General features: G+C 51.9%; 1 protein-coding gene across 3 annotated transcripts in view; it reads left to right on the forward strand.

The window, feature by feature from the left end:
- The window catches only part of ADAMTS14 (ADAM metallopeptidase with thrombospondin type 1 motif 14), an 87,554-nt gene that overhangs the window by 23,121 nt on the left and 39,770 nt on the right, over window positions 1–24,663 (forward strand). For all 3 annotated transcript variants that reach the window (XR_010113192.1, XM_008968960.4, XM_003815950.5), the window contains exons 3-4: window positions 4,049–4,205; window positions 10,528–10,718. Coding sequence is in view for 2 of the 3 variants with exons in the window: in XM_008968960.4 (XP_008967208.1) it covers window positions 4,049–4,205; window positions 10,528–10,718 (348 nt within the window). In the remaining variant the exon portion in view is untranslated. The remainder of the gene's footprint in view (window positions 1–4,048; window positions 4,206–10,527; window positions 10,719–24,663) is intronic.

Below are 24,663 nucleotides of genomic sequence, written 5' to 3' on the forward strand. Positions count from 1 at the left end.
GCATTTTAAAATTAGCCACCACTTTTCAGAAATATAAACATTCAATAAATTGAGAGACGGGAGTACTTTAATGAGGAGGCAGAGAGCCAGAAAGTGCTCACTGCCAGCCAGTCTATGCTGTGTGGTGCCTGGTTTCCTGGCCACGGCAGAGATTCAAGGGAACTTGGGCCAAACCTCTCATTGTGCAGACAGGGAAACCAAGGTCTGAGGGGGAAGGAACTGGGCCCATCTTGCCTCCCGGTCTGGTGGCCAAGCCTGCCTTCCTGTCTTCTCTGTCTAGGAGGAGAGTCTCTGCGGCCCAGGCGGAGCCCAGACCTGGATGAGAGCTGCCTGTTGAGGCCTGGGTAGGATGCACGCAATGGGACAAGGACCATCTCTGGGGAGGTTCCGCCCTGATCCCTTGGGGGCTGATGGGATCCACAGTCGCATAGAAATTTAGAAACTTATTTCTCGGATTACGTAGGACAGGGCTTGGGTCTGGCTTCTTTGTCCTAAACAGTTTACTGGGATGGGGAAAGACAGATCTTTTAACCCTTTCCTGGGGAGAGGCCTAAGGGTGTGGAGGCTGGACCGGACCCAGGGTCCTGCGGGTTCCCATTCTGCTGAGAACAGTGAGGGTGTGATGAGGATGGTCTCCGTAGGGGTAAGAATCCTTGGGGGAGGTCACCTGGGGAGTGGGAGGGACCATTTCTTTTCTGGGCTGTGCCCTGCCCTCCCTTCTCATATCCTTGGTGAGAGGTGTGCTGGCCTCCATGGGAGGGTTTTGCCCAGAGGTGGAGAGTTGGAGAATGAGTGTCCTTGCTCAGCAAGGTCAGACCAGAGGCCCAGGGATTTGCAGGTGGTACTAGGAAAGCCATGTTTTCTTGCTCCAAGTGGCTCCTGACAGCAGAAGCAGGCCTGGGGGCTGAACCCAGGTAATACAGTATTGTAGTTAAGAATGCTGGCACTTACTTGCTGGGTGACTTTGGGCCAGTTACTTAACCCTTCTGAACCTCTATTTCCTCATCTGTGCAATGGGTCTAACATTACTGCCTACCTTGTAGGGCTATAAAGATGAAATAAGATAATATATAACAATATGAGCGGCAGGTACTGTTGTTAATAACAGTGATAAGAAGACTATTTATAAAGGATGGAAAGTAGGGAAGTGTGTTCATGCTGAATACAATGTTAGGAGTGTCCCTACACAGAATCTGTTACATCTTGAGGGAGGGAGCTCTCTGTCACTGGAGGCATCCAAGTAAAAGCTAGAGGTCTCCTAACTGGGGAGGTTGTCAAAGTATAATGCCTCAGACTGGGACGAGCACGATGATCTTGAAAGGTCTGTAGCCCATGATTGTGGGCCAGAAGGAGGGGGCGGGCTGGAAGGCAGTGGCTTCATTCTGGAAACTGTATCCCTCATATGAGACACTGAGCCCTGGAGGCCACGTGGAGTCACTAGGCTGTGGGGCAGGGAATGCTAGGTTTGAAGGATCCTCTTTGTGGAGCCATTTAACCAAGCCCCAGAATGGGGGAGGGCCTTGACCAGGTGCCTGGTGTGTGGGAGGGGCTGAACAGAGCCTTCCACTTCCTGGTCTGGAGAGTTCGCCCTCTGCTAGGCAGCTTGAGAGGTGTGATGGACTGAGACGGCGCAGGCCACTGCCCTGGACCAGCCAGGTTTGTGTGCCTGTAGCCTGGGTGGAGCAGTGGCCTCTGACTCATGCTGTCTCTTGCTTGCTTGTTCCAGGGGCAGGAACAGTCCCTCTGGGTATCAGACACGGGTGCAGAAAGGGGGATGGGATAAATCATGCAGGGCTTGGCTGAGAGTTCATCACATGCCCTCATGGCAACAAAGCTGCAGTAGGCCTTGGAGGTGTGTCCTGGGCCTGGAGCCACCAGCTGGAAGACAGGCCTCCCGTGGGGAGTTCTGCAGGCGTACAGTGGCAGAGGCCCTTGGATTTGGCCACCACTTTTTGTCCAGGTTTGGGCTCAACCTCTGTCCCTGAGCCTGAATGTCCTGGTCCCCTCCCCACACTGTCCTTCTGCATTTCCACCCTCACCTGGGGGTCCTTCCCCTCTACCTGGTATGCTCTTTCCTTCCCGGGTTGGTTTCTTTTGCACCCTAACAATTTCTCCCTTCTGCCTGCTGTGGAAACCTGGGCTGACAGTCCCTGGGTGACCTTGTGACTCTGCCTGGATGGGACTGTGAAGGGAGAATCTCCTTGTCTCTGGTGGCAGAGAGGAGATGTGTCTGCAAGGACAGGGGACATATAGCCTGTCTGGGAGGAGGGAGGATGAAGCTGGTATAGGAGGAGCTGAGGGGAGTGGTGGCAAGAGTGTTGGGCCTCTCACTTCCAGTCTTAGCCCCTGCCTAGGTGTGTCCTGGGGCTAGTACCTTCCCCTTCAGGCCAGGGGGTTTGAGTTGAATTTCTAATCCTTGCAACCAGGAACCTGATGGATAGTCATCCTTCAGGACCCACAGATGGCACCTCCTTTGGGACACGTGTCCACACTTCATCATAGCACCGGGCAGGACATTGGCAGCCCTCAGCTCTTGGGCCTATTTTTTCCATTTGTCCCTGCCCATAGGAGGCACACAGTAGGTATAAAGTCAAAGTGCTCTGCATGGATGCATGTATGCTCAGTATAAGGTTTGACGTTGACATTTTAACAAGCACACCAGAACTTTTGCAGACAGTTGAGTGTTACCTGATAAAATGGTTACAGGGAAGCCTCAAATTTGTTCCAATAATGCCATTTTTCCCTGGAACATTTCTTGGCCTCCTGATTGGGCCTGTTTATGAAGCACAGAAGGCAACCATCTTGGTTTGGCTCCAAAATGATGTTTTCTGTTTGATCCACAGAAACAGCTAGAAGGGGCAAAGAAAAGGTTGGCTGCTGCTGGAGGCTTAGTGATGGGTGTTCAGTTGGACTTGGAGGGGGCTCCTAAGATGCAGCCTCAGAACAGAAGGAGGTGGGAAAATGGGTGGAATGGAGTTGTGTTGTCACTGGAGTTCCAATTCAAATGGAGAAGGTCTAGTGAATTTATAAAAACGCTTCCTTCATTCACTGCTTCGTGTTCACAGCTGCGCTCCCAGTCCTTGGTATGTAGTAGGCACTCAATAGATATTTGTCGAACGAGCGAAGGAATTCAACAAATATTTATTTGCTAAATAATGCCTACTATTTTCCATCCACCACGGTAGGTGGGCTGCTCTTAGTACTTTGTAGGATGACATGGTGTGTGTGTGCGTGTGTGTGTATGTGCATGTGTGCATATGCAGACACACATACACGAACCCACATCTAGTTGTATGTTTCATTGGCCCCTGTGATGACCGCCTTCAGTGGGGGATAATAACACATTTGCTGGACTTTGCCAACATATTTTTTTGTTTTTATTTCCAAGGCCAACACCTGATTTTTTTAAAGGGAATATTTGATGTAGGGAATCATTAGATTAAAAACATGCATTCCTGGCTCATTTATCGTGAATGAGCATTAGCTGCCCTCCTCCCCGGCCTCCAACCCCCATCCTGCCATGTGCACACCCACGTGCTTTCAACCTGAAATAACAGCGCTTCATATTGGAGTGGGGGACAAGCACCCACCTTAGGGATAATGAGTCTTTGCCCCTAGGATCTTCCTGTCTGCCTCTAGGTAAAGCAAACCCCTGTGATGTGCTTCGGGCTGGAGTGCAGTGCCTTGGTGTATGTGCATGTGCCTTATGGCAGTGGCTTTTGTGCCTCTGCTTTTTATAAGCAATGGAAGCTCTGATGTAATGAAATTTTATGTAGAGCCCCATGGATAGACAACACTGTAAAAGTGGATCTACTTTGCTGAAAGGAGGGCGGGCCCCTTTGCTCAGCTTTCCTACCACCTCCTCCCACTCCCCTGCCAGGGCCTCACAGAACATCCTGGAATCCCAGGGCTCCTCAAGGTCCTGGAGGAAGAGCCTGCAAGCATGTAGGGTCACATATGTGCATTCACAGATGCTCGCCTGTCGGCTGTACTGTGTGTTCATGCCTCTTATTTCTCTCTTTCCCGCTGCTTGCCGTCCCTGGTTCAGGCGGGCCTCATCCGCACAGACAGCACCGACTTCTTCATTGAGCCTCTGGAGCGGGGCCAGCAGGAGAAGGAGGCCAGTGGGAGGACACATGTGGTGTACCGCCGGGAGGCCGTCCAGCAGGAGTGGGCAGAACCTCACGGGGACCTGCACAATGAAGGTAGGCTGTAGGTAGGGGCCTGTGTGCTGCTTCTCTCCCTACCTCTGGAGAGTTTCCTGGTAACTTCTGTCCTTAAGCTGTCCATGTCTGGCCTCAGTCTTCTTATCTGTAAAATGGGACTGGGCCACATAGACCTGCTGTACTGGCAGAGAAACCCCATTGCGTTCTAGGAGCTGCTGTAATTGGCTGGAGCTAGGGGCCAGAGGAGTCACTTGTGTCCTGAACTGTGGTCCCTGGGACTCCAGAGGTCTCTGAGGAGCTCACCATTGCTTCTCAAGGCTATTTCTGAGGCAAGGCGGAAGGTAGAATGCCTGCAGTGAGTTCTTCCCCACTAAAATCGACTCAACCCTTGGGAGCCACAGGAAGGGAGTTATTAGGGCACCTGCAGGGAGGCTGCCTGGTGTCTGGGCGTCATGGTCAGCTGTGTGTCCCGTAGACCATTTTACAACCCTACCTTCAAGTCTGTCTACTGTGTGACCCTAGGCAAGTTACCTAAGATTTCTGAGCCCTCATTTTCCTCATCAGTAAAGCGGAGATGATCCATGTCTACCTGTAAATGTTATATGTAATGGTGACGGTATCTGTGAAAATCCCAGTATAGGGCTTGGCATGTAGTAGGTGCGGGATAAATGGCAGCTCTCCTTACAGTATTATTAAGGGTAACTGCTGACATGTTAGGGTGGGAACCCCCTGAGGGAAGGGGTGTCCCTGCACCCAGGCGACCAGTGCAGGAGCCTACACACCAGAGGCACTCAAGACTTATGGTTGGGCGAATGAAACTGGATGTGACAAGTGCTGGTCCTAGGCCCGCTGGTCAACTTCACAGTGTCACAAAGCTCCTTTGGCCAAGAGGCGATGAGGAGGCCATGGGTGAAATCTGGTTATGACTGGACCGCATCCTTGTGCCAGCTCCCTATGGGACTGGGCCTGGTGTGAGAAATGCCTGGAAGCCAGTTGTCCTCGCAGACAGTGCATCCGTTGAAGCTCCAGTTGCTCTCCAAGTATCACTCATAAGAGAAGCTGTGGCACCAGAGCCAGAGGGTTCTGCAGGCCTAAGTGGGGAGGGCAGGGCTGGCGGGGCCTCTGAGCACTGGCGTGGATTTCAGGGCACCCTTCTCTCCACCAGGGTTGAGAAGAGGGCTGAGTCTCCCCTGGGCTCCGTTTTTTAAAGGACGATTCTGAATCCAAAGACCATAAGGTCCCCTCTTTTAGGAAGAGACGTTGGGGAAGTCCAGCTCCAGAGCTGTGAGCCTGGAACCAGCTGCATCACCAGCCACCATGGTGGGCAGCTGGGAAGCTGAGACCACTGAGCACACGGAGCTGGAGTTCAGACCCAAAGAAATGTGGCTGCGACTCTTGCCCCACACCAGGCTCCGGGGCTGGAACTCCAGTGAGGCCAGGCCCTGGTCCATCTACGGGCCTTCCTTAGAAAGACCAGGGGCAGGAGAAGACTTTCTTGGAAACCTGTGACTTGTACTTTTAGTTGAGGGCCAGTCGTGGGGCTGAGCCCAGTGTAGGGAGAAGCATTTCTAGGCGTGCCTGTCTCCATTTCACAGCTTGATTAAAGCCAGAGGCTTCAGCTCAGCTCTTTGGGTCTAGTTTTCAGCACACAGAGAGGTGCCTCGGAGGCCTGGCCAGGTGCTCAGAGCCTGCCTAGCAGCCGGCTAAAGGCTTTTGGGGAATCTCCCTCAGGCTGGGGACCTTCACATCTCCAGCTGTCCCCATCCTCCACAGGTGTCCCTCTGCTTGGTTCCTCAGACCTGGGAGTCTCCTGGGTCTGTTCCCTTCTCCCACTCAGGCTGGGGGGCCTGGAGGACAGATGCCAAGTCTCCATCTCTGTGTGATTCACAGCAGCAGGCCTGTCCCTGGCAGAAGGAGGGCAGGGAGGTGTCAGAGGCTCCACTACATGGGTTTGCTCACTGGGCTGAGGCTGTGGAGGGGATTCCAGCCCCCTGCTCCACTGTCAGGGAGTCTGAGGTGCACCAGTGAACCTGGAGTGGAGGGGACAATTCCTCTCGGCACTCAGTAAGGCCTCAGCTGCTGCTTCCTGAAAAGGGCATGTGTGGGCCCACACACTCACACCTACCCATGCACTCTCCCACACACTGACACCCACACTCACAAACACAGACCCATATACCCGCACTCACCCTTACTGGCACACACCCATGCACCCACACTCACACGTGGACACATACCACCCATACACTCATGCTCACACACTGATGCAAACACACGCTCACAAACACACACCCATATACCCACGATCACACATAGACACACACCATCTATACCCTCATGCTCACACACTGATGCAAACACACGCTCACAAACACACACCCATACACCCACGATCACACATAGACACACACCACCCATGAATTCATGCTTACACACTGACACAAACACACGCTCACAAACACACGCCCCCTACACCCACACTCACACATAGACACACACCACCCATACAGTCATGCTCACATACTGATGCAAACACATGCTTACACACATCCATACACCCACACTCACACATAGACACACACCATCTATACCCTCATGCTCACACACTGACGCAAACACACGCTTACAAGCACACACCCATACACCCACACTCAAACACTGACAAACACATACTTATACCCACCCGCACTCACACACTTGCATACACACATACAGACCCCTCTATACACTCATACACTCTCACAACCCCACATCCACACACTGACACCCCCTACATACTCACACACCCCTTCACACACTCGCACACTCTCAAACACACTCATACACACACATGCTCATATACACATACACTCATATATACACACATCCATGAATGAGCCCCAGAGAAGAGTTAGGTGATCCTTTCCCAAGGCTTTGGTGAGAAATTGAACCATTCAGAGTCCAGGGGCAGGAATTCCCGGTGCTGGGCCACCAGGCTCAAGCTGGCCCTCACCCCGCGGCCCTGCCTTGGCCCCTGAGGCTGCATCCTGGATGCTCTCCTGCTCCTAACGCTTCCCTCTCCTATTTAATCCATGGTCCTACTCTCTGGAGCCCCGTTCCCACCTCCAGTTCCCTCCTGAGGACACGAATGGGGTATGTGCTCCTGCAGCCTGAGCTCTGGCTCTCCGTGGGGCTGCCCATGCCAGGGCCGCCAGCCGGGCTGGGGCTCAGGGCGGCTGCTTTACAAGCAATTGAGATAAAATTCACCATTTTAACCATTTTGAGGCATACGATTCGGTGGGTTTTTAAAACTATATTCACAATGCTGTGCAACCATCACCTCCATCTAATTCCAGAAGATTCCCATCCGTTAGTTGTAGTCACTCCTGTTTCCCTGCCGTCCAACGCCCCCTGGCAACCACTAATCTACTTTCTATCTTTCTAAATAGGATTTGCCTATTCAGAACGTTTCATGGAATGAAATCATGTGGTATGTGCCTTTGGTGCCTGGCTTCTTTCACTCAGCATGTTTTCAAGGCTCATCCATGGGATCGCCTGTCTTGATGCTTCTCTTTATGATGGAGCACTAGTCCAGTGTATGGACATGCCACATTTATTCATTCATCTGGTGGACACTGGAGTTGTTTCTATCTTTTGGCTACTATGAAATGCTGCTGTGAACATTCGTGTGCAAGATTTTATGTGAACATACGTTTTCAATTCTCTTGAGTACATACTTAGCAGTGAAATTACTGGGTCACATGGCACCTCTAGGTTTAACTTTCAACTGTATTTTCAAAGCAGCTGCACCATTTTACATTGGCTTGGGGCTTCTTGGATGGCTCACGGCAGCTTCCCAGTGGCTGATGGGCCCTGCTCTGCCCTGAGGGTTGTCTGCTCCTGTCATCCTGAAGGATGAGGGACCCACAGAAGAGGGTGTGGCTGGAGCCCCCCCACAGCATCCAAGGCTGATGCTGGCTGATCCTCCCCAATTCCCCAGAAAGTCTGCAGAGAGAGAATTATGGCTGTGCCCTGATAGAGTGTGGTCATGGCTGGGGGAGGCCTGAGTTTACATTCCGGGCTGTTGTCATGAAGCTGCTGTGTGACCTAGGGCGAGTGGGGTAACCTCTCCAGCCTTCCTGTGACAGGCCTGGCAGGGAGGGCTCTGAGGGGTCAAGTGTGGCATTCCACTCGCAGGGCTTACACTTCTGAGCACAGCCCATGCGTTGGGAGTGACTGTTATTTTTCTCCCTGCTCCATGGAGAGAGCCTTGCGCCTTCCCCTGCCCTGCTGGGGGCTGCCCTCCTCTCTCCCAGGAGTTTGGCTATGGGCTGCTGCGCTTGCCATTGGCTCAGACACCAGGGCCACCAGAAGCTGCCTGCAGTGTGAGCTTAGAGCGGTGCCAGCCTCAAGGGTAAGTGAGGGAGAAACCCACCTGAGCCCTGCTCACCAGGCTGTGCGTCCACCCAGAGGGCTTTCCCTGCCAGGCCAGTGGCTACACGTTTTTCCAGCTCTTAAGTCTAGGGCTTTGTTCCTTTGCACTATAGCACCACTCAGCAAAGAGGAGATAAAAACAAATGGTGGCACCAAGCCCTGTGTGTTCCCTGTTACCTGTCCTCAGATCCCCATTACCTGAGCACCCGTGTGGGTAGCAGCGTAGAGGCAGCTCGGATCTCTGCAGAGGTTCCCATGGATGCATCCATGTGCATCACCCACGTGTGGACGGGGTCTGCACGCACTCGCTCCCATGTGTAAAATAAACAATCACAATGGATTGTGCAGGGGCAGGGCCCTCTGCCCCCTGTGCTGAAGCGGGTTATCTCCTGCTCTCTGTTCAGCCCCAGCTTCAGTGTCCCTTCCTCTGGAAGCCTTCCCCAACAGGTCTGGATCTCCAGTGGGGCGCCTTCTCTGATGAGTCCTGCTGTAGTCTTTGATATTCCTGTATTGTTACAATCCAATTTCTTATTTGTCCCCTCTACTAGGCAGTGGGCTTAAGGGCAGAGGCCCGGCCTTTATCACCTACCCACCGTCCATCCATTGACTAGTATGGGGCCCCTCCTGCTGCCACACCCCTAATACATGCTGGGGATATTGTGGTGGCCTCTTCACATCCTCAGTCCCAGCCTCCTGTCTGAGGAGTTCTCAAATATCTGGGGATAAATGAAGGTTCTTAGAAATTAATGGTATGAGTATCAAAGCTTCAGAGTGAGATGGGGGGAAAGTCATTAAGAGTTAAGGCTCTGGAGCCTTCTTGACAGACCCCAGCCTCCTGTCCTGCCTTCTTAGCTTTCCCCGTGAGTCTCCATGCACCCTCACTCCACCGCCCCAGCAGAGTGTACTCTATCTTCATTCAGGCTATAGCATAGATGACTGACAGCTCTCAAGGTGTTACCCTTCTACGTGGCGGCATAGATGGTAATGTTTCAAAGCATGGGCTTTTGATTCAGACAGACCCACATGAGAAGCTACTTAACATCTTTGAACTTCAATGTGTTCACCTGTGTAATAGGGACAACAATCTGATAGAGTTGTTGTAAAGATTAGACTAGATTGGGTTGCATTAGATTAGATTAGAGGTCAGTAAAGGTAAGGCCCAGGGCCAGATATAGCCTGGCAGCTGTCTTGTAAAGGAAGTTGGATTGGAACACAGACACACTCACTCACAGTCTCATCTGCGGCTGATTTTGTGCTTCGGTGGCAGAATCGAATGGTTGTGACCGAGAATGAATGACCCCCAGAGCCTAAAATATTTATCTGGTCCTTTACAGAAAAAGTTTAGTAACTCTTGGATTATATAATACAAGTTAATAAATGCTATTTTGCTTTTAGCCAAAAGGGCAGAGCAGCGATGGTGAAATTTGGGGTCACTGACAGTTCTTGGGTGGGATTTGAGAGGCTCAGTGCTCACAGGAGTATCCCGGAGTTCCTCAGATGCCCTATGGAGGCCACAGCAGCCCCATGACTTTTCTCCTTTATGGAGATATTGCCAACTTTGATTTTTACAGCAACCTTGTGGGTTAGAGATAAAGGGTGGTTCATCTTCATGTTATAAGAGAGAAAATGGAGGCCAGAGAAGCGAGGGATTGGGCCTGGGACGCCCAGAGAGAGAGGATGAGTGGCTCCCGGAACCCAGGCGTTCTGCTCTGGGCCAGTTCTCACCCCTTTGCTACTCATTGCTTCAAAGATTTAGCAGTGCCCTCGTGGCAGGAAAATGGCTCTTGCCCATGAGTTGACCTAGTATGGAGCAATCCCTCATACTACTTTACTTACAGAGGCAGGGAAAGGGGCACCAGTGATGGGGACAGAGGTGGGTGGTGGGCAATGTCACAGTGACAGCCCCTCCTGTGGGTTGGACCTCACTCTCTTCCTGTCTTGGTTCCAGCCTTTGGCCTGGGAGACCTTCCCAACCTGCTGGGCCTGGTGGGGGACCAGCTGGGTGACACAGAGCGGAAGCGGCGTCATGCCAAGCCAGGCAGCTACAGCATCGAGGTGCTGCTGGTGGTGGACGACTCGGTGGTTCGCTTCCATGGCAAGGAGCATGTGCAGAACTACGTCCTCACCCTCATGAATATCGTGAGTGTCCATGTGTCCTAGGACTTGGGGGGAGTGGGGTGGGGTGGGGTGGGCCCCACCCCACCCCACTGGGCCCCAGTGCTGATCCAAATGGAAGTTTCTGGGGCCTGGTATTTTTCAGGTGGATTTGGGGAAGTCATTGCTTGCTCCTTAGCCCGGAAGGCACACCCTTGGCAGCCAGGTTCGATGGTGTAATGAGCCTGAATTGGCCTGACTTGCGTCCCAGGCTGTGGCCTGATCCCAGCTGTACATACCTGGGCTGAGGTGACCCACCAGGCCTCCTGCACTGGAGCCTGTGGACAGAGGGTTCTGGGCTTGGACACATTCAGAGTCAGGGTCAGGCGTGGCCTGGAGCCTTGCTTGTGTTGGAGTTGAAGGGACTCTTCTGGGACTCATCATCTGGAAAAAATGCCCAACCCCAGGCTGGGGAGACTGGCCAAGGAGCTGTCAATATGTGAAGTGGGTCCTGAGACCCTGACATGGGCCTTGGGTGTGCACAGACAGGCAAGGAAAATCAGGGATGTGGGCAAATTCTAAGACTGCATTGAAGCAGAGAGCCCGTGCCCTTAGCTGCTGCCTGTGGCTGTCCTGCAGAGATATAGGACTCTCGTCACAGAAAAGCTAGTTTTTCAAGAAAAGTCAGAAATGTAGTTCTTTTTTAAGTGTTAAAAAAATTTCATTATGGAAAATTTTAATCCAGATATTTAAGTGAACATTTCCAGTTTTTTTTTTTTTTTTTTTTTTTTTTTTTGAGACGGAGTCTCGCTCTGTCGCCCAGGTTGGAGTGCAATGGCACAATCTCGGCTCACTGCAAGCTCCGTCTCCTGGGTTCACGCCATTCTCCTGCCTCAGCCTCCCAAGTAGCTGGGACTACAGGCACCTGCCACCATGCCCGGCTAATTTTTTGTATTTTTAGTAGAGACGGGGTTTCACTGTGTTAGCCAGGATGGTCTGGATCTCCTGACCTCGTGATCCGCCCGCCTTGGCCTCCCAAAGTGCTGGGATTACAGGCGTGAGCCACCGCACCCAGCCTACATTTCCAGTTTTTAAATGTTAAAAGAGAAACCCACTGTGGATGCCAAACAAAACACACTATAGGCCACAGGTAGCCCCGAGTGAGCATCCCTGGGCTAAAGGGGCAGAGACAAGGAAGAGCAGGAGGGAAAGGAGGGTGAGAGCATAGGGCCTTTATCAGGGTGCCTGTGGCTGTGTGGTTCTGGGAAAGGATGGGGACCTGTCTGGGTGAGGTGAGACCCAAGGTAGAAATAGTGCAGGCAGGGGCCAGATGCTGGGGATGGGGGCCGGACCCTCAGCCCTCCCCTATGAAGTGTAGTACCGGAGGCAGGTGACCCATTGGGATATACCCTAGCTCAGCATGGGACACTGTGCAGTCCAGGCCTGGGGGAGGTGGGCAGTGGTGCACAAGGGAAAATGCTACGTCAACAGGAGGCAACAGGGCAGGTGCCCTTCACCTCTGAGCCTCTGCAAGGTGACCAGGTTAATGGCTCATCATAAACATTCATCTGGAACACCAGAGCTGAGAAAGAAGATATGTACGTGGTGGGTCCTGAAGAATTTGAGTGAGGCCTCTTTTGAAGGCCAAAGCTTCCAGCCCCTGCATGGGCCCTCACTGGCCTTGATGTTAGGGCCCTCTGCCCCTAGGCCTGTCTGGAGAGGATAAAGAGGCTGGCTAGCTGCATGATCATACAGACCGAAAGATGACTGCAGTATGCCAGGGCCGGGATAGAATCACCTTATCCTCAGTCTAACATGGGCAGTGCTGGGAGGCTGTAAGGGATGTGCAATTGATTGTGCTACGGCACTAAGAGGAATATTAGTGAATCGGCCAAGAGCACACAGTCTGACTCGGCCCCTTCCTGTCTTTGTGACTTTGGGGGCAAGTTACGAACCCTCTGGTGTGTCTCTTCTGCACTTTGAAAGCAGCATTAACAGTACTTACTATCAGAGGTTTTGGGGAGGATGAAATGAGCACATGGTGCACAGCATGGCCATGCAGAGCGTGCGCTGTCAGTGGGTGGTGGTTGGTGATAATAATGTGACCTTCGTGAAGTGACTGGTCATGCACTTCTGGGAACGGGACAGTTGATGGGGAGAAATGTCAACCCCACGTCATGTCAGTCCCCTTGGAAACATTGGTAGGGCGCTGCCTGGGTCCATAATCTGGCTGCACCTTTGACGAGGTGGTCACTAGGGGGACAGCCCCTTAATGTCTCTGGGACCTTGGGCAGGGGACCTGTGTTGCTCAGGGATCCATAGGATGCAAATGATGAAAACCCAACTCAATCTAGATGAAGACAAAAGCGGTAATTTCTTGGTTCATGGGTCAAACTGGGGGAGGGATAGGTTGGAGCCAGTTATAAGAGTAATTGGAACTAGAGGAAGTTTTCAGGTTCGCTTCTCTGTCTGTGACATCCTGATTCTCTCTGACCGACTTCTCTACCAGACATTCTGGCCACTGACAACACAACGCTGACTCCTATCCCCATCCATGGCTGGAGACAAAAGGAGTTTCCCCTCTGGTTCCCAGGCAAAATCTCCCGAAGCAGGACTCTGATTGGCCTAACCTGGGTCACGTGCCACTCTTTGGGATGATCACTACACGTTAGAGAGGGAGAGCATCAGTGCTCCAAGGCTGGAGAGCAGTTAGACACAGCCATGGCCGCTGGAGAAATTGTTCTGAGCTGGCCAGTCACCCCAGTTTGTGTCTGCTACAGTTTAGCCCCTTAGAGCCTCTGCTTTTTCATGATAGTGTCTGCTCTTGGGTTTGTGAAGATTTAGTATCCAGGGTATCTAGCACATGCCTGGCACATAGTGGGTACTCAAGTAATGTTTTCTGTCATTAGTATTGTTACATTGTTTGTTTTTGCGTGTATAAGTTGTTCCTCACCTGAGTTTGGGAAAGTGAGTTCCCTGAGGGGAGGGGCTTTTTCTTTTTAGGAACCCCAACAGCACACACAGCACAGGGTCTGAGACCTGAGAGGTGATTGGTAAACGTGGAGGTGAATGGTATCTACGAGAGAAGCGGGTGGCCGGCACCCATTGAGATGGCAGCAGGAGAGAGCAGCAGAGTTCTGTCTGCAGTGTCAATATCAATAAAAGAGCAGGAGCAGAGATCAGCTCCAATGACAGGAGCCCAGGGAGCGGGTGGGGGGCTAGAAAGTCTGTCCCTGGCCGCCCCTGTGTATGGACACTTCTTCCGTCCCAGGAGCTTAGCATGTGGTTTTGGACACAAAGGGCAAAGGCTATCACATGGAGTTGTTTGAGAAAGAAAGAGGGAGGGGAGGGAGAGGACGCCTGTGAATCTGAACACACCCACCATGCTGGAACACTCAACCACCCACCCAGACTCCGCAAATCACAGGCCCAGCCTGAGGCCGTAGCTGGGGACCGATCCCATTAGTAGGAGGCCACGCTGAGAGCCAGGTTTGGCCCCTGGAGCCAGCAGGTGGGGGACAAGAGGAAGGGCAGGAAAGGGGAAAGGGGTAGGGGAGACCTCAGGATGCCCAAGAGTGGTAGGAGCCTGGGTCCCACGGCCCAAAACTGGGGCTGAAGACCCCAGGACTGTAAGCCAAGCCCTATTGCAGCCCCAGAATCCTTCACTTTGTTAAAAGATAATTTTCAGGAAAAGGTAAACTCATGACTCTCATAGAGAAATAAAAATGAACTTGTGTTAAAGATTTGACTCTACACATTAATGAGGGAACCAGGCAGATGTTATAACTCGTTCAAAAGAGAACCCAAGGACAGAAACATTATAGATTAGGAATTTTATAATGAATGTGCAAAAGGAGACAAAATTGATGTTGTGTAGGGTGGGAGGGAAGGCTGTTTAGCCTCTGCCAGAGAAGATGGAACCCGCCTGCGTGCAGACAGGAATTTTGCGTTGCTCTTAGTGACCCATGGTGCTCTCTGCTGTAAGGGCGCTTTCTCTGCATCCGATTCCGATAAGGGGGAAAGGCATGCGGTGGCAGTGCCTGCCTTCCATTGAAGCACAAGTTTTTATTCTCTGGTTTGAGGCCTGACCAGGTGTGAGGAGTCTGATGACTTGTCCTCCTTAAAAATCTCTGCCTTCATTCCTGGAACTAGCGGAGTGGCAGCATCTCCCAGGCTACAGCCCTGGATTGGACTGGGTTACAGCCCTACACAGCAGTGTGGTGGGATTCTGTCTCTTCTGCAGCTCTGTTCTGCCACCTGCTCCTCACTTCCAGGATTCTGGCTGGGGTTAGGAGAGTGAGAGTGCCCAGGGCAGTGGCGGGGGCGAGTTTTCTGAGGGGGACCACAAAGCTGTCTTGGGTGATCTGCTCCATTCTTTCTCTCATCTTTCAGAGAAACTCTTTCAGAGGTACCCTGAGGGACCTCCATGAATTCTCTTGCTTGGCTTCTTAACTCTTGGCTGGACTGAGGTGTCGGCAGGTGCTGGAGGGTGGATCAGGCTTGCTGGAGCCCTGCTCCCCAGCTGGCTTCACTGCCAGCCTTGGCTGACATCCATTCATTTGTTCAGAGCTGGGTGCTGTGCTACCTCTGTGGGCCCTCTGTGGGGTGAGGTATTGGGTGGGGTGGGGTGGGGTGGGGGTCAGGGTTCTTGTGGTTGCAGGTGACAGATCCAGCTCACACTAGCTGAAACCAAAGAGGGGTGTATTGGCAGGGAGCTGCTGACATGCCCACAGAGTCAGTGGGGCAGGAGCCCCAGGGACCACAGGATGAGGGCTTCAGGCCCATTAGGGCACCGTCTCCTACTCTGCTGGCCTGTGCTTGTCAATGGAACCCAGCAGCAGATGGGCTTTCTCCCATGATGGGAAACAGGAACACCCCAGGTGCTCACACTTAGGACCCAAATGCCAAAGGTCTCTTTCTTGCCCTCCTAGGGAAGACTGGCTAGGGTGAGACATGCGGCTATCCCTGTATTAATTGCTGTGACTAGAAGGTTGGTTTGGGTCTGCTGGGTCACAGCTTGCCGCTGTGTATGGGGGTGAGTTGGAGCAGGACCTGTGCCCAGAAGGCAAGCAGCAAAGCATGCGGACAGGAAGAATGGCTTCCACAGTGGGGGACACAAAAGGAAGAGAAAACACAGTCCCTGCCCTCTGAGCTTATACTGCTGTGTGTCTGCAGACCACTGCACAAGATATAATTGCAAGCTGGGTGCCGTGACTCACACCTATAATCCTAGCACTTTGGAAGTCCAAGACAGGAGGATTGCTTGAGGCCAGGAGTTCAAGACAAGCCTGGGCATAGCAAGTCCCCATTTCTACAAAAAAATTTAAAAAATTAGCCAAGCAAGGTGGTGCACACCTGTAGTCCCAGCTACTCAGGAGGTTGAGGTGGGAGGATCGCTGGAGCCCAGGAGTTCAAGGCTGCAGTGAGCTATGATTGTGCCGCTGCACTCCACCCTGGCCAACAGAATAAGACCCTGTCTCTAGAATTAAAAAAAAAAGAATATCATTGTAGAAATTATTAGTATTGTTTTTGAGCAACCACTGGGAGCCAGACTCTTTGCAGACTCTACCTCATTTATTTAAGTCTCCCCATAACCCTATGAGAGGTCTGAGTAGCCTCAATGTCCTTACATAGAAACTGGCGTGCAGAGACAGGCTGTAACTTGCTAGTCTGCCCTCTGGTAGGCCGTGGGGCTGGGATCTGAGCACCGCTGTGTCCACTCCAGAGCTCACCCTCTTCCCCAGGCCTGGTGCCAGCTGGTGCTGTCCGTGGCTGGTGACCCAGCTGTTATGGTAGAAAAACTTTTCTCTACACTCTTATGTTCAGTACTGGAGGGCTTGTGAGTTAAACTGAAAGAGACAGACTGGCAGGAGAAAAGAGTTGATTTGCCAGTTCCTTGTATATAGGGGTGCTCCATGATGAGTACCTCAAAGGGGTGGTGAAAACTGGGGGTTTGGCCAGGTGCAGTGGCTCACGCATGTAATCCAGTACTTTGGGAGGCTGAGGCGGGTGTATCACCTAAGGTCAGGAGTTTGAGACCAGCCTGACCAATATGGCGAAACCCCGTCTTTACTAAAAATACAAAAATTAGCTGGGTGTGGTGGTGTGCCTGTAGTTCCAGCTGCTCAGGAGGCTGAGGCAGGAGAATTGCTTGAACCTGGGAGGCGGAGGTTGCAGTGAGCCGAGATCGGGCCATTGCACTCCAGCCTGGGCCACAGAGGGAGACTGCAGTCTCAAAAAAAAACAAAAAAGAAAAAGAAACAAAACCTGGGGGCTTATATTCTTAGCTTAATAGGGAGAGAAAGGGGAAGGGAGAAAGGTTTCTTTAGGAAAGACAAGTGGGTTTTTAGGAGAACAAACGGGAGATGAAGTTTGTGATAATGCTTACTTAAGCAGGGTCAAGTGGTATTTCTGTCTTTATGACCGTGAAATTCCCTTAAGGGGATTTCCGACAACCTCTTCCCAGATGCTGCTGCTTTTAAGGAAAGCTGAGAAGGCTTCTTTCTGCATCTGTTGGCTTTCAGATGTCTTCAGCTTACACTGATCTGTATCCTAATGCTGGGGTTCCAAATGGGCCCTCACACAGGCTGGGAACAGGACCCCAGGAGAGGGAGTGCTTGTATGCATGTATGTCCTGGAGGGGCCATGACCTGTGCCAGCTCCTACAGTCTCTGCTTGGTGAGGGGCTCCACATGCGTGGCTTCTGGGCACTGTGTGCCCTCAGCAAGGCCCCTTCCAGACCCACTGAGTGGCCTGGTCTGAGCCCCTGATAAGGGTTCTAAGAGGGTCAGCTCAAATGACGGGGGTGAGGGTGGAGGGGATACTCTTTGGGGCTATGGGAAAAACAATGAAACCCACTGCTGAGGTGGAGAGCTGAAGGCAGCGAAGTTTGGAAGGTAGTGGGGAGAGTAGATGGGAGCTAGTTCCCCAAGCAGAATTTGGGAGCTTCCCTTGGAAACAAGAAGAGGTCTTTTGATGGGCTATAAGTGAGATGTTTCTTTCCACTGGGCAAAGTGTACTTTTGAAACTTGGCATTCCAGGGCTGGCCTGGCCTGAAACGTGATGCATTCAGAAGGGGGTAGGAAGCCCTCCAATCTGGAGTTATAAGAGACCACGTGGATGGTGGCAGGAGTGGGTGGGAAGTTCTCTCTGAGCCCTTGATGTTCATGATGTGGAGGCCAGCTGCCCACCTATCCTTCTCTGGTGTTCCCCTGACGTCCCTAGGACTTTACTGTTGGAGGAAGGCAGGCTCAGTAACCCATTCTAACCTTCTTGGCCAAAGTAACACATTCTGACTTTTGACCCTTGACCTCTGACTCATGCATGACTCAAAGCTGTGGCCGGGGAACATTGTCAGTTTCCACTGAAGACTGGGCCCCGAGGGCCTGCCTTGGTGACTGCTGTTTGGATAGTCTTGGTCCTACCTTCCTTCTCCCCACAATCTGCCAGAAAGTGGGTGAGGAGAGAGGAGAGTAATGATCTTCCCAGAGGTTCTGGAAGGCCGCTAGAGGCTGGGTCTTCTGCTCACTGCTGGGTTGCCCTGTGAATGTGGGAACAGAAAGGGCCTGCGATGGGTGAGGGGCACAGCTGAGGCAGAGCTTCCCCTGAGGGAAGCCCAGTTCCTCTTGGGGAGAGAGGCTCACAGCATTGAGATGGACTGCGGCTTAAAGGAGCCATGACCTTGCAGACCTGCTGCTGCCATCGCGGGTACATGGGCGGTGTGGGGTTCTGGCTTCCCCCGAACAGGTGCAGAGGACGGACAGTCAAACTTCCCAGCAAGGGAAGGAGAGCAGATGGGGACCGACAGTCTTCCTCCCTGGGGACCAGCAGCTCATCCTGTCCATTGTGTGGAAGCTTTTATTCGGCTGGGATGCTTGACACTCGAATTGCCTTAGGGGATTTCCATGGGGCCAGTAATAACAGCTTGCCTTTGCATTCCCCTTGGAACACCTGTCTGCTGTGACCATTTCTGATCCTGATTTCTGGGGCCAGGTCTGGGCTGGCGGGACCAGAGGGAGGAGATCTGGTTCCTGGGATGGATGGTCCCATTGTGCTCTCAACCCAGGGAGAAGGGGGCAGAAGCCATTAGTGAAGCACCCAAAGTTATCTGACGAGGCCCTGGGCACTGCTGTCAGGGGCGGCTGGAGGAACAGTCCGGGTGGCCCTGCCTCCTATATGTCTTTTGCATTGACCTGGGGAGGTGCTATGGATATTCCTGCAGCTTCAGATGATGCGACCGGGCTCCCCGCTCAGCCTTGTCGCACACGCTGCTGGGCGCTGTCTTTCTCTATGCCTGTTTGCACATCTATACTGGGTCATCTTCCTTAAGACTTCTTCAAATCTCAGGACTAGAGAACCATTTGAGCACTTTGAAGCATAAAGGGGTAGTTGTTTTCAGCATTTAGTGGGTACGTGTTGTGTGCCTTGTATCACAGACAGACTCCCATCGTAGAAGTTTTGGTCTGGCTGCAAAAACAAGCCTTAGTCCTATGGAATAATCAGGGAACCATTGAGAATGGTACCAGTACCAAGGAGCTTAGAGGGGGTGCTGTCCCTGTGGGGTTGTAGAAAGAGGAGGGCTGTCTACAGGGGCTCATTGCTGAGCCTGCCTTGGGGGAGAGGGCAATTTGGAGAGGGGAGGGCATGCGGGCCAGGGCGGCAGACAGCACAGCAAGGTTGTGGGGGTAGGGTTGAGGAAGGAGACCCAAGTGTGTGGCAACAGGTGACAGAAGCCTGCAGAGACCTCCCTGGCACCTAGGTGTGGCGGGATGGCTGGCAAGGCAGCAGCATGGACTGTGGCGTAAAGAAGAGGCATGAGAACAGCTCCCCGTGGTGGCATCCAAGGTGGATCTGCAGGTTCCCAGGGTCCTCTCCTGGCCCAGGGGTGATGGACCAGTTCTCTGGGGCGAGGACCTCTTTGGACATGGGGAGATTGGGGAACCTCCTAGGGCCTGGAGCTGGAGCACAGGGAGGGTGAGAAGAGAGACAGAGAGGCCCTTTCATCCTTTCCTCCCAGCCAGGTTGCAGCCAGAAGCTTCCAGTCTGTTTTCTCTAGAAACCCTCTTGGCAGCCAGCCTGTCTGGATGATAGGTGCCTGGTCCACCTCCACTCCCCACCCTGCCCCACCTGGCTGACAATACATAGATGTTGGGGTGGTTGCTGGGACAACACTGGCTAGCACCTCTGCCAATTGTAGGGTCCTACCAGCTCTGACCTGCCTCAGAGCCCCTTTCTGAGCCTGGGGCCTGCTCAGATGGCCTGTATAGAAGAGCTTGGTGCCTGTTTTAGACCTGGGAGGTTTTGGTGCAGTTGGCTGTCAGATCAGGGCCTTGGTGGCCTCAGCCTGGAAGGGTGGCATTTTGTTTGTTGCCCTTGACATGCATTACACATCCATCATAAAGCCTGGTTTGGAACACCACAAAAACTGCTTTCCTGCTGACGGAAAGTGTGGCTTTGCCAGACATTCTCCTTTTGGGTAGATGAAACTCTAAGGAGCTCATCCTCCTTGACACGAAGCAGACAATCCTCTTCTTCCCTCTCTTTTTGGTCTTTTTCTCTTCTTTTATGTCTCTTCCCCAAAACTGCTTTTGTGAAAAGTAAAAAAAACTCATTCACTGTAAAGCAGTAGTTCTTTTTAAAGTTTATTATATTTATTTTATTTAAAAGTTATTTTATTTTTTTGAGACGGAGTTTCACTGTTGCCCAGGCTGGAGTGCAGTGGTGCGATCTCGGCTCACTGCAACCTCTGTCTCGCAGGTTCAAGTGATTCTCCTGCCTCAGTCTCCTGAGTAGCTGGGATTACAGGCGTGCCACCACACCCAGGTAATTTTTGTATTTTTAGTAGTGATGGGGATTCGCTATGTTGGCCAGGCTGGTCTCGAACACCTGACCTCAAGCGACCTGCCCGCCTCAGCCTCCCAAAGTGCTGGGATTACAGGTGTGAGCCAAGGTGCCCAGCCTCTTTTTTTTTTTTTTTCTTTTAAAGACAGGGTCTTGCTTTGTCACCCAGGCAGGAGCGCAGTGGTGCAATCATGGCTCACTGCAGCCTCAACCTCCTGGGCTCAAGGGATCCTCCTGACTCAGTCTCCTAAGCACCACAGGTGAGTACCACCATGCTTGCCTAATTTTCTTCTTCTTCTTTTTTTTTTTAATTTTTAGTAGAGACAGGGTCTTACTATATTACCCCAAACTGGTCTTGAACTCCTGGCCTCAAGCAATCCTCCTGCCTTGGCCCCCCAGAGTGCTGGGATTACAGGTATGAGCCATGGCACCCACCCAAGCAGTAGTTCTTAACCAGGGACATTTGGTAATGTCTGGAGATATTTTTGGTTATCACAGCTAGAGGGGATGGGATGCTACCGGCATCTAGTTGGTAGAGGCCAGGGACTCCACTAAACATCTTAAAATGCACAGAACAGCTCCCCCAACTGAGATCATCCACATCAAATTGTCCATTGAGACCCCCTGACCTATGGTATTAGTTCCGATTGCCACACACAGGAATTTTCAAAGCAAACCCACTGGGCAGAGAATGATGTGCATCACAGAAGGAGAGTGCTGGGAATCTTGGTGTGAGAAATATGTGGTAGTGAGCACCCTCCTGCGAAGAGAGTTTTATGGTTCACACAACACTTTTGCTTTCGTGGACAGCATCTCACTCCACAAATACACACACACACACACACACACACACACACACACACACACACACACACACTTTTTAGAGGTAGGGTCTTTCTTTGTCACCCAGGCTGGAGTGCAGTGGTGCGATCATGGCTCACTGTAGCCTCGACCTCCTGGGCTCAAGTGATCCTCCTGCCTCAGCCTCCCAAGTAGCTGGGACTACAGGCATGGCTGACTGTGCCCAGCTAATTTTTATTTTTTTTAAAAAAAAATAGACAAGGTCTCACTATGTTGCTCAGACTGGTCTTGAATTCCTGAGCTCAAACAATCCTCCTGCCTCAGCCTCCCAAAGTGCTGGTATTATAGGCATGAGCCATTGTGCCTGGCTGAAATAAGTTTTAAACTAACAGATGCCATTGATCAAGCACATGCTATGGGCCAGGCCTGGTTTCAAAGCCTTGACGTCTGTTTTTCCCCTCCACTCTCCTGCCTCTGCAAGCTATGTTTCCTCCACACCCACAGATGAGCAGAGTCGAGCTCCAAGAGGTAAGACCATGCAGTGGTGAGACGTGGCAGAGCTCGACCTTCACAGGCCTCCACACTGCCTCTGTTTACACACAAGCTGCCAGCCTGGGACATCGAGGCTGCTGCGTTTCACAAATAGGTTGTGGGGGATAAATGCTGAGCATTGTGGGCTTGTGAGAGGGACTCTTTTGGGCTGGGTGGGTCCATCCCTGTGCACCCTGGTGCCACTCTGCACATGCAGCCTGGGCATGAGGTGGGCTGAGCAGCTGGATCCCTGGAGCACCACCCAGACCAGCCTGTAGGCTCCAGGAGCTCCAGAGATAGTCACCCTTTAAGAGGTGTGCTGATTAAAAGGCAGCTAAAAGTGCTCACTTGGAACCCACACCAGCCCTTTAAAATATAGGCCATGATCATGAGCTTGGCAGAGAGGGAAGATGGAGCAGCTGAGCCTGCAGCAGCTGAGAAAGAAGTCGGGAGACTCAGCACTTTCCTTCCACTCCCCTGAGAGCAGCCTCATCCTCCAAGACCTTAAACACCTCACTAGTGACCTCGGAGGCAGGGCCTACCAATGTGGTATGTGGCATAAAATCATGGGGTATCTGACCATCATGGAGCCTTAGATTTGATGAAATATGGCACACATGTGAACTTGTCTGTGTGTGCACACCTGAGCATGGCATCTTGGTGAGGTCTTAGTGTCCCAACCCAGGGTAAACCAGACCCAGCTCTGGCTACTGCGAGGGTCAGCCCCAGAGGGCTGGGGAAGGCAGAGAGCTCAGACCACAGGTAGTAGTATATTGCTGTTAAACATCCACATACATGCACATGTGTACACACATACAACACAGGTACCCACATACATGCACATGCGTGCACACATATAATACGGGTACCCACACACAAGCATATACCTGTGCATGTTTAGTCATCCGCATGTGTAACACAGGTGTGTTTGTGTAGATACACGCACCCATGTGTACCATACCAAATTAGATGTGTGCACACAGACCAGTTCACATATGTACCATATTTCATCAAATCTAAGACCACACTGATGGTCAGATACCCCATTATTTTATGTCCTTAAGAACGAAAAAGTGTTACCAATGAAACTCTGTTCATCACTTAGCGTTTTTACTGTAGACTTATTAGAAGAGAGCTTTTTCTCTTTTTTCTTTTTTCTTTTCTTTTTTTTTTTTTTTGAGAGGGACTCTTGCTCTGTCACCCAGGCTGGAGTGCAGTGGTGTGATCTCAGCTCACCACAACCTCCACCTCCCGGGTTCAAGTGATTCTCCTGCCTCAGCCTCCTGAGGAGCTGGTATTAGAGGTGCATGTCACCATGCCTGGCTAATTTTTCTATTTTTAGTAGAGACGGGGTTTCACCATGTTGGTAAGGCTGGTCTCCAACTCCTGACCTTGTGATCCTCCTGCCTCGGCCTCCCAAAGTGCTGGGATTACAGGCGTGAGCCACCACACCCAGCTAGAAGACAGCTTTTAACCTCAGTTGGACTTAGGTCTTTATCATATGTTACTCTTTTTTTTTTCTCTTTTCTTTTTGTTTTGAGATGGAATCTTGCTCTATTGCCCAGGATGGAGTGCAGTGGTGCGATCTCAGCTCACTGCAAGCTCTGCCTCCCAGGTTCACGCCATTCTCCTGCCTCAGCCTCCCGAGTAGCTAGGACTACAGGTACCCGCCACCACGCCTGGCTAATTTTTTCTGTATTGTTAGTAGAGACGGGGTTTCACCGTGTTAGCCAGGATGGTCTCAATCTCCTGACCTCGTGATCCACCCGCCTTGGCCTTCCAAAGTGCTGGGATTACAGGCGTGAGCCACTGCGCCTGGCCTATCATATGTTACTCTTGTACACACACAGATAAGGCAACATGAACAGGTGAAGAGTTCCCCTAACTTCTTCACATTCAGAGCAGTGCCCTTGCATGTCACATTTCAGCACAGTCAGCATAGTCCTCAGTGTGTGACCTTTCCATGCAGCATTGCCCTGCCTGCCATCGAGAGCAGGGATGGTGCCACCTGAGAGCTCCACTAGCATCCTTGGATTTTCATACAAGCTACGGACAGCATCCTGTGGATTTGATGCTGGAGCCAGATTGATTTTACTGGAAGGTGTCAATGGGAGGTTTTCAGACAACACCCAGGATTCACATTCCTGCCTCTGATAGTTTGTTACCTGAAATGACGAAGGCTGTGGTTGTGAAGCCACCAGGAATGACAGAGGCTCTTGCTTGCACTGGCAGTGACAGTCACCCCTGGGCTGCCCCCTGGCTAACAGTGATTGTAAACATGAAAAAGAGGAGCCTGTTGGACTCAATAGGATGCAGCATGTGTCTTGGGGGTGCTGGGGGCTAGAGCACATGGTCTGCAGAGTCATCTTGTGCCTTGTGAGAAGGGCCAGGGTTGCACACCAAGGGGCTGGTCCAGGGCCTGAGACTCCATGTTGCTGTCATCTCCCTAGGACTGAGAAAGGACAGGAGGGGTCATTGTGGCCATTCCTCTGTCTTCAAGCAATGTTGCCCACATCTGTCCAGGTTCAGAGGCAGTAAGTGATCAGGGAAGGTGCATGAGCAGGTCAGGTTTTCCAAGGCCTGGGCTTGTCCTCTGACAATGACTGCTGTCCTCAGGCAAGCTTCCGTATACCTTTGGGCCTGCCTGTATCCCTGAAAACAGGGATAGCATACCATTCTCCTTGGAGGTCCTTGGAGAAATGGCTGACTCTGGGACTAGGGCAGGGAATATGCAAGATGACCCCAGAGCATCTTCTAGAGCCAGAAAGTAATGAAGTGTTAAAAAACATACCCCAAATCCCCAAACCATGGGGGTGTG

The sequence above is a fragment of the Pan paniscus genome, chromosome 8 (assembly GCF_029289425.2).
Source record: "Pan paniscus chromosome 8, NHGRI_mPanPan1-v2.0_pri, whole genome shotgun sequence".
Taxonomy (NCBI): Eukaryota; Metazoa; Chordata; class Mammalia; order Primates; family Hominidae; genus Pan; species Pan paniscus.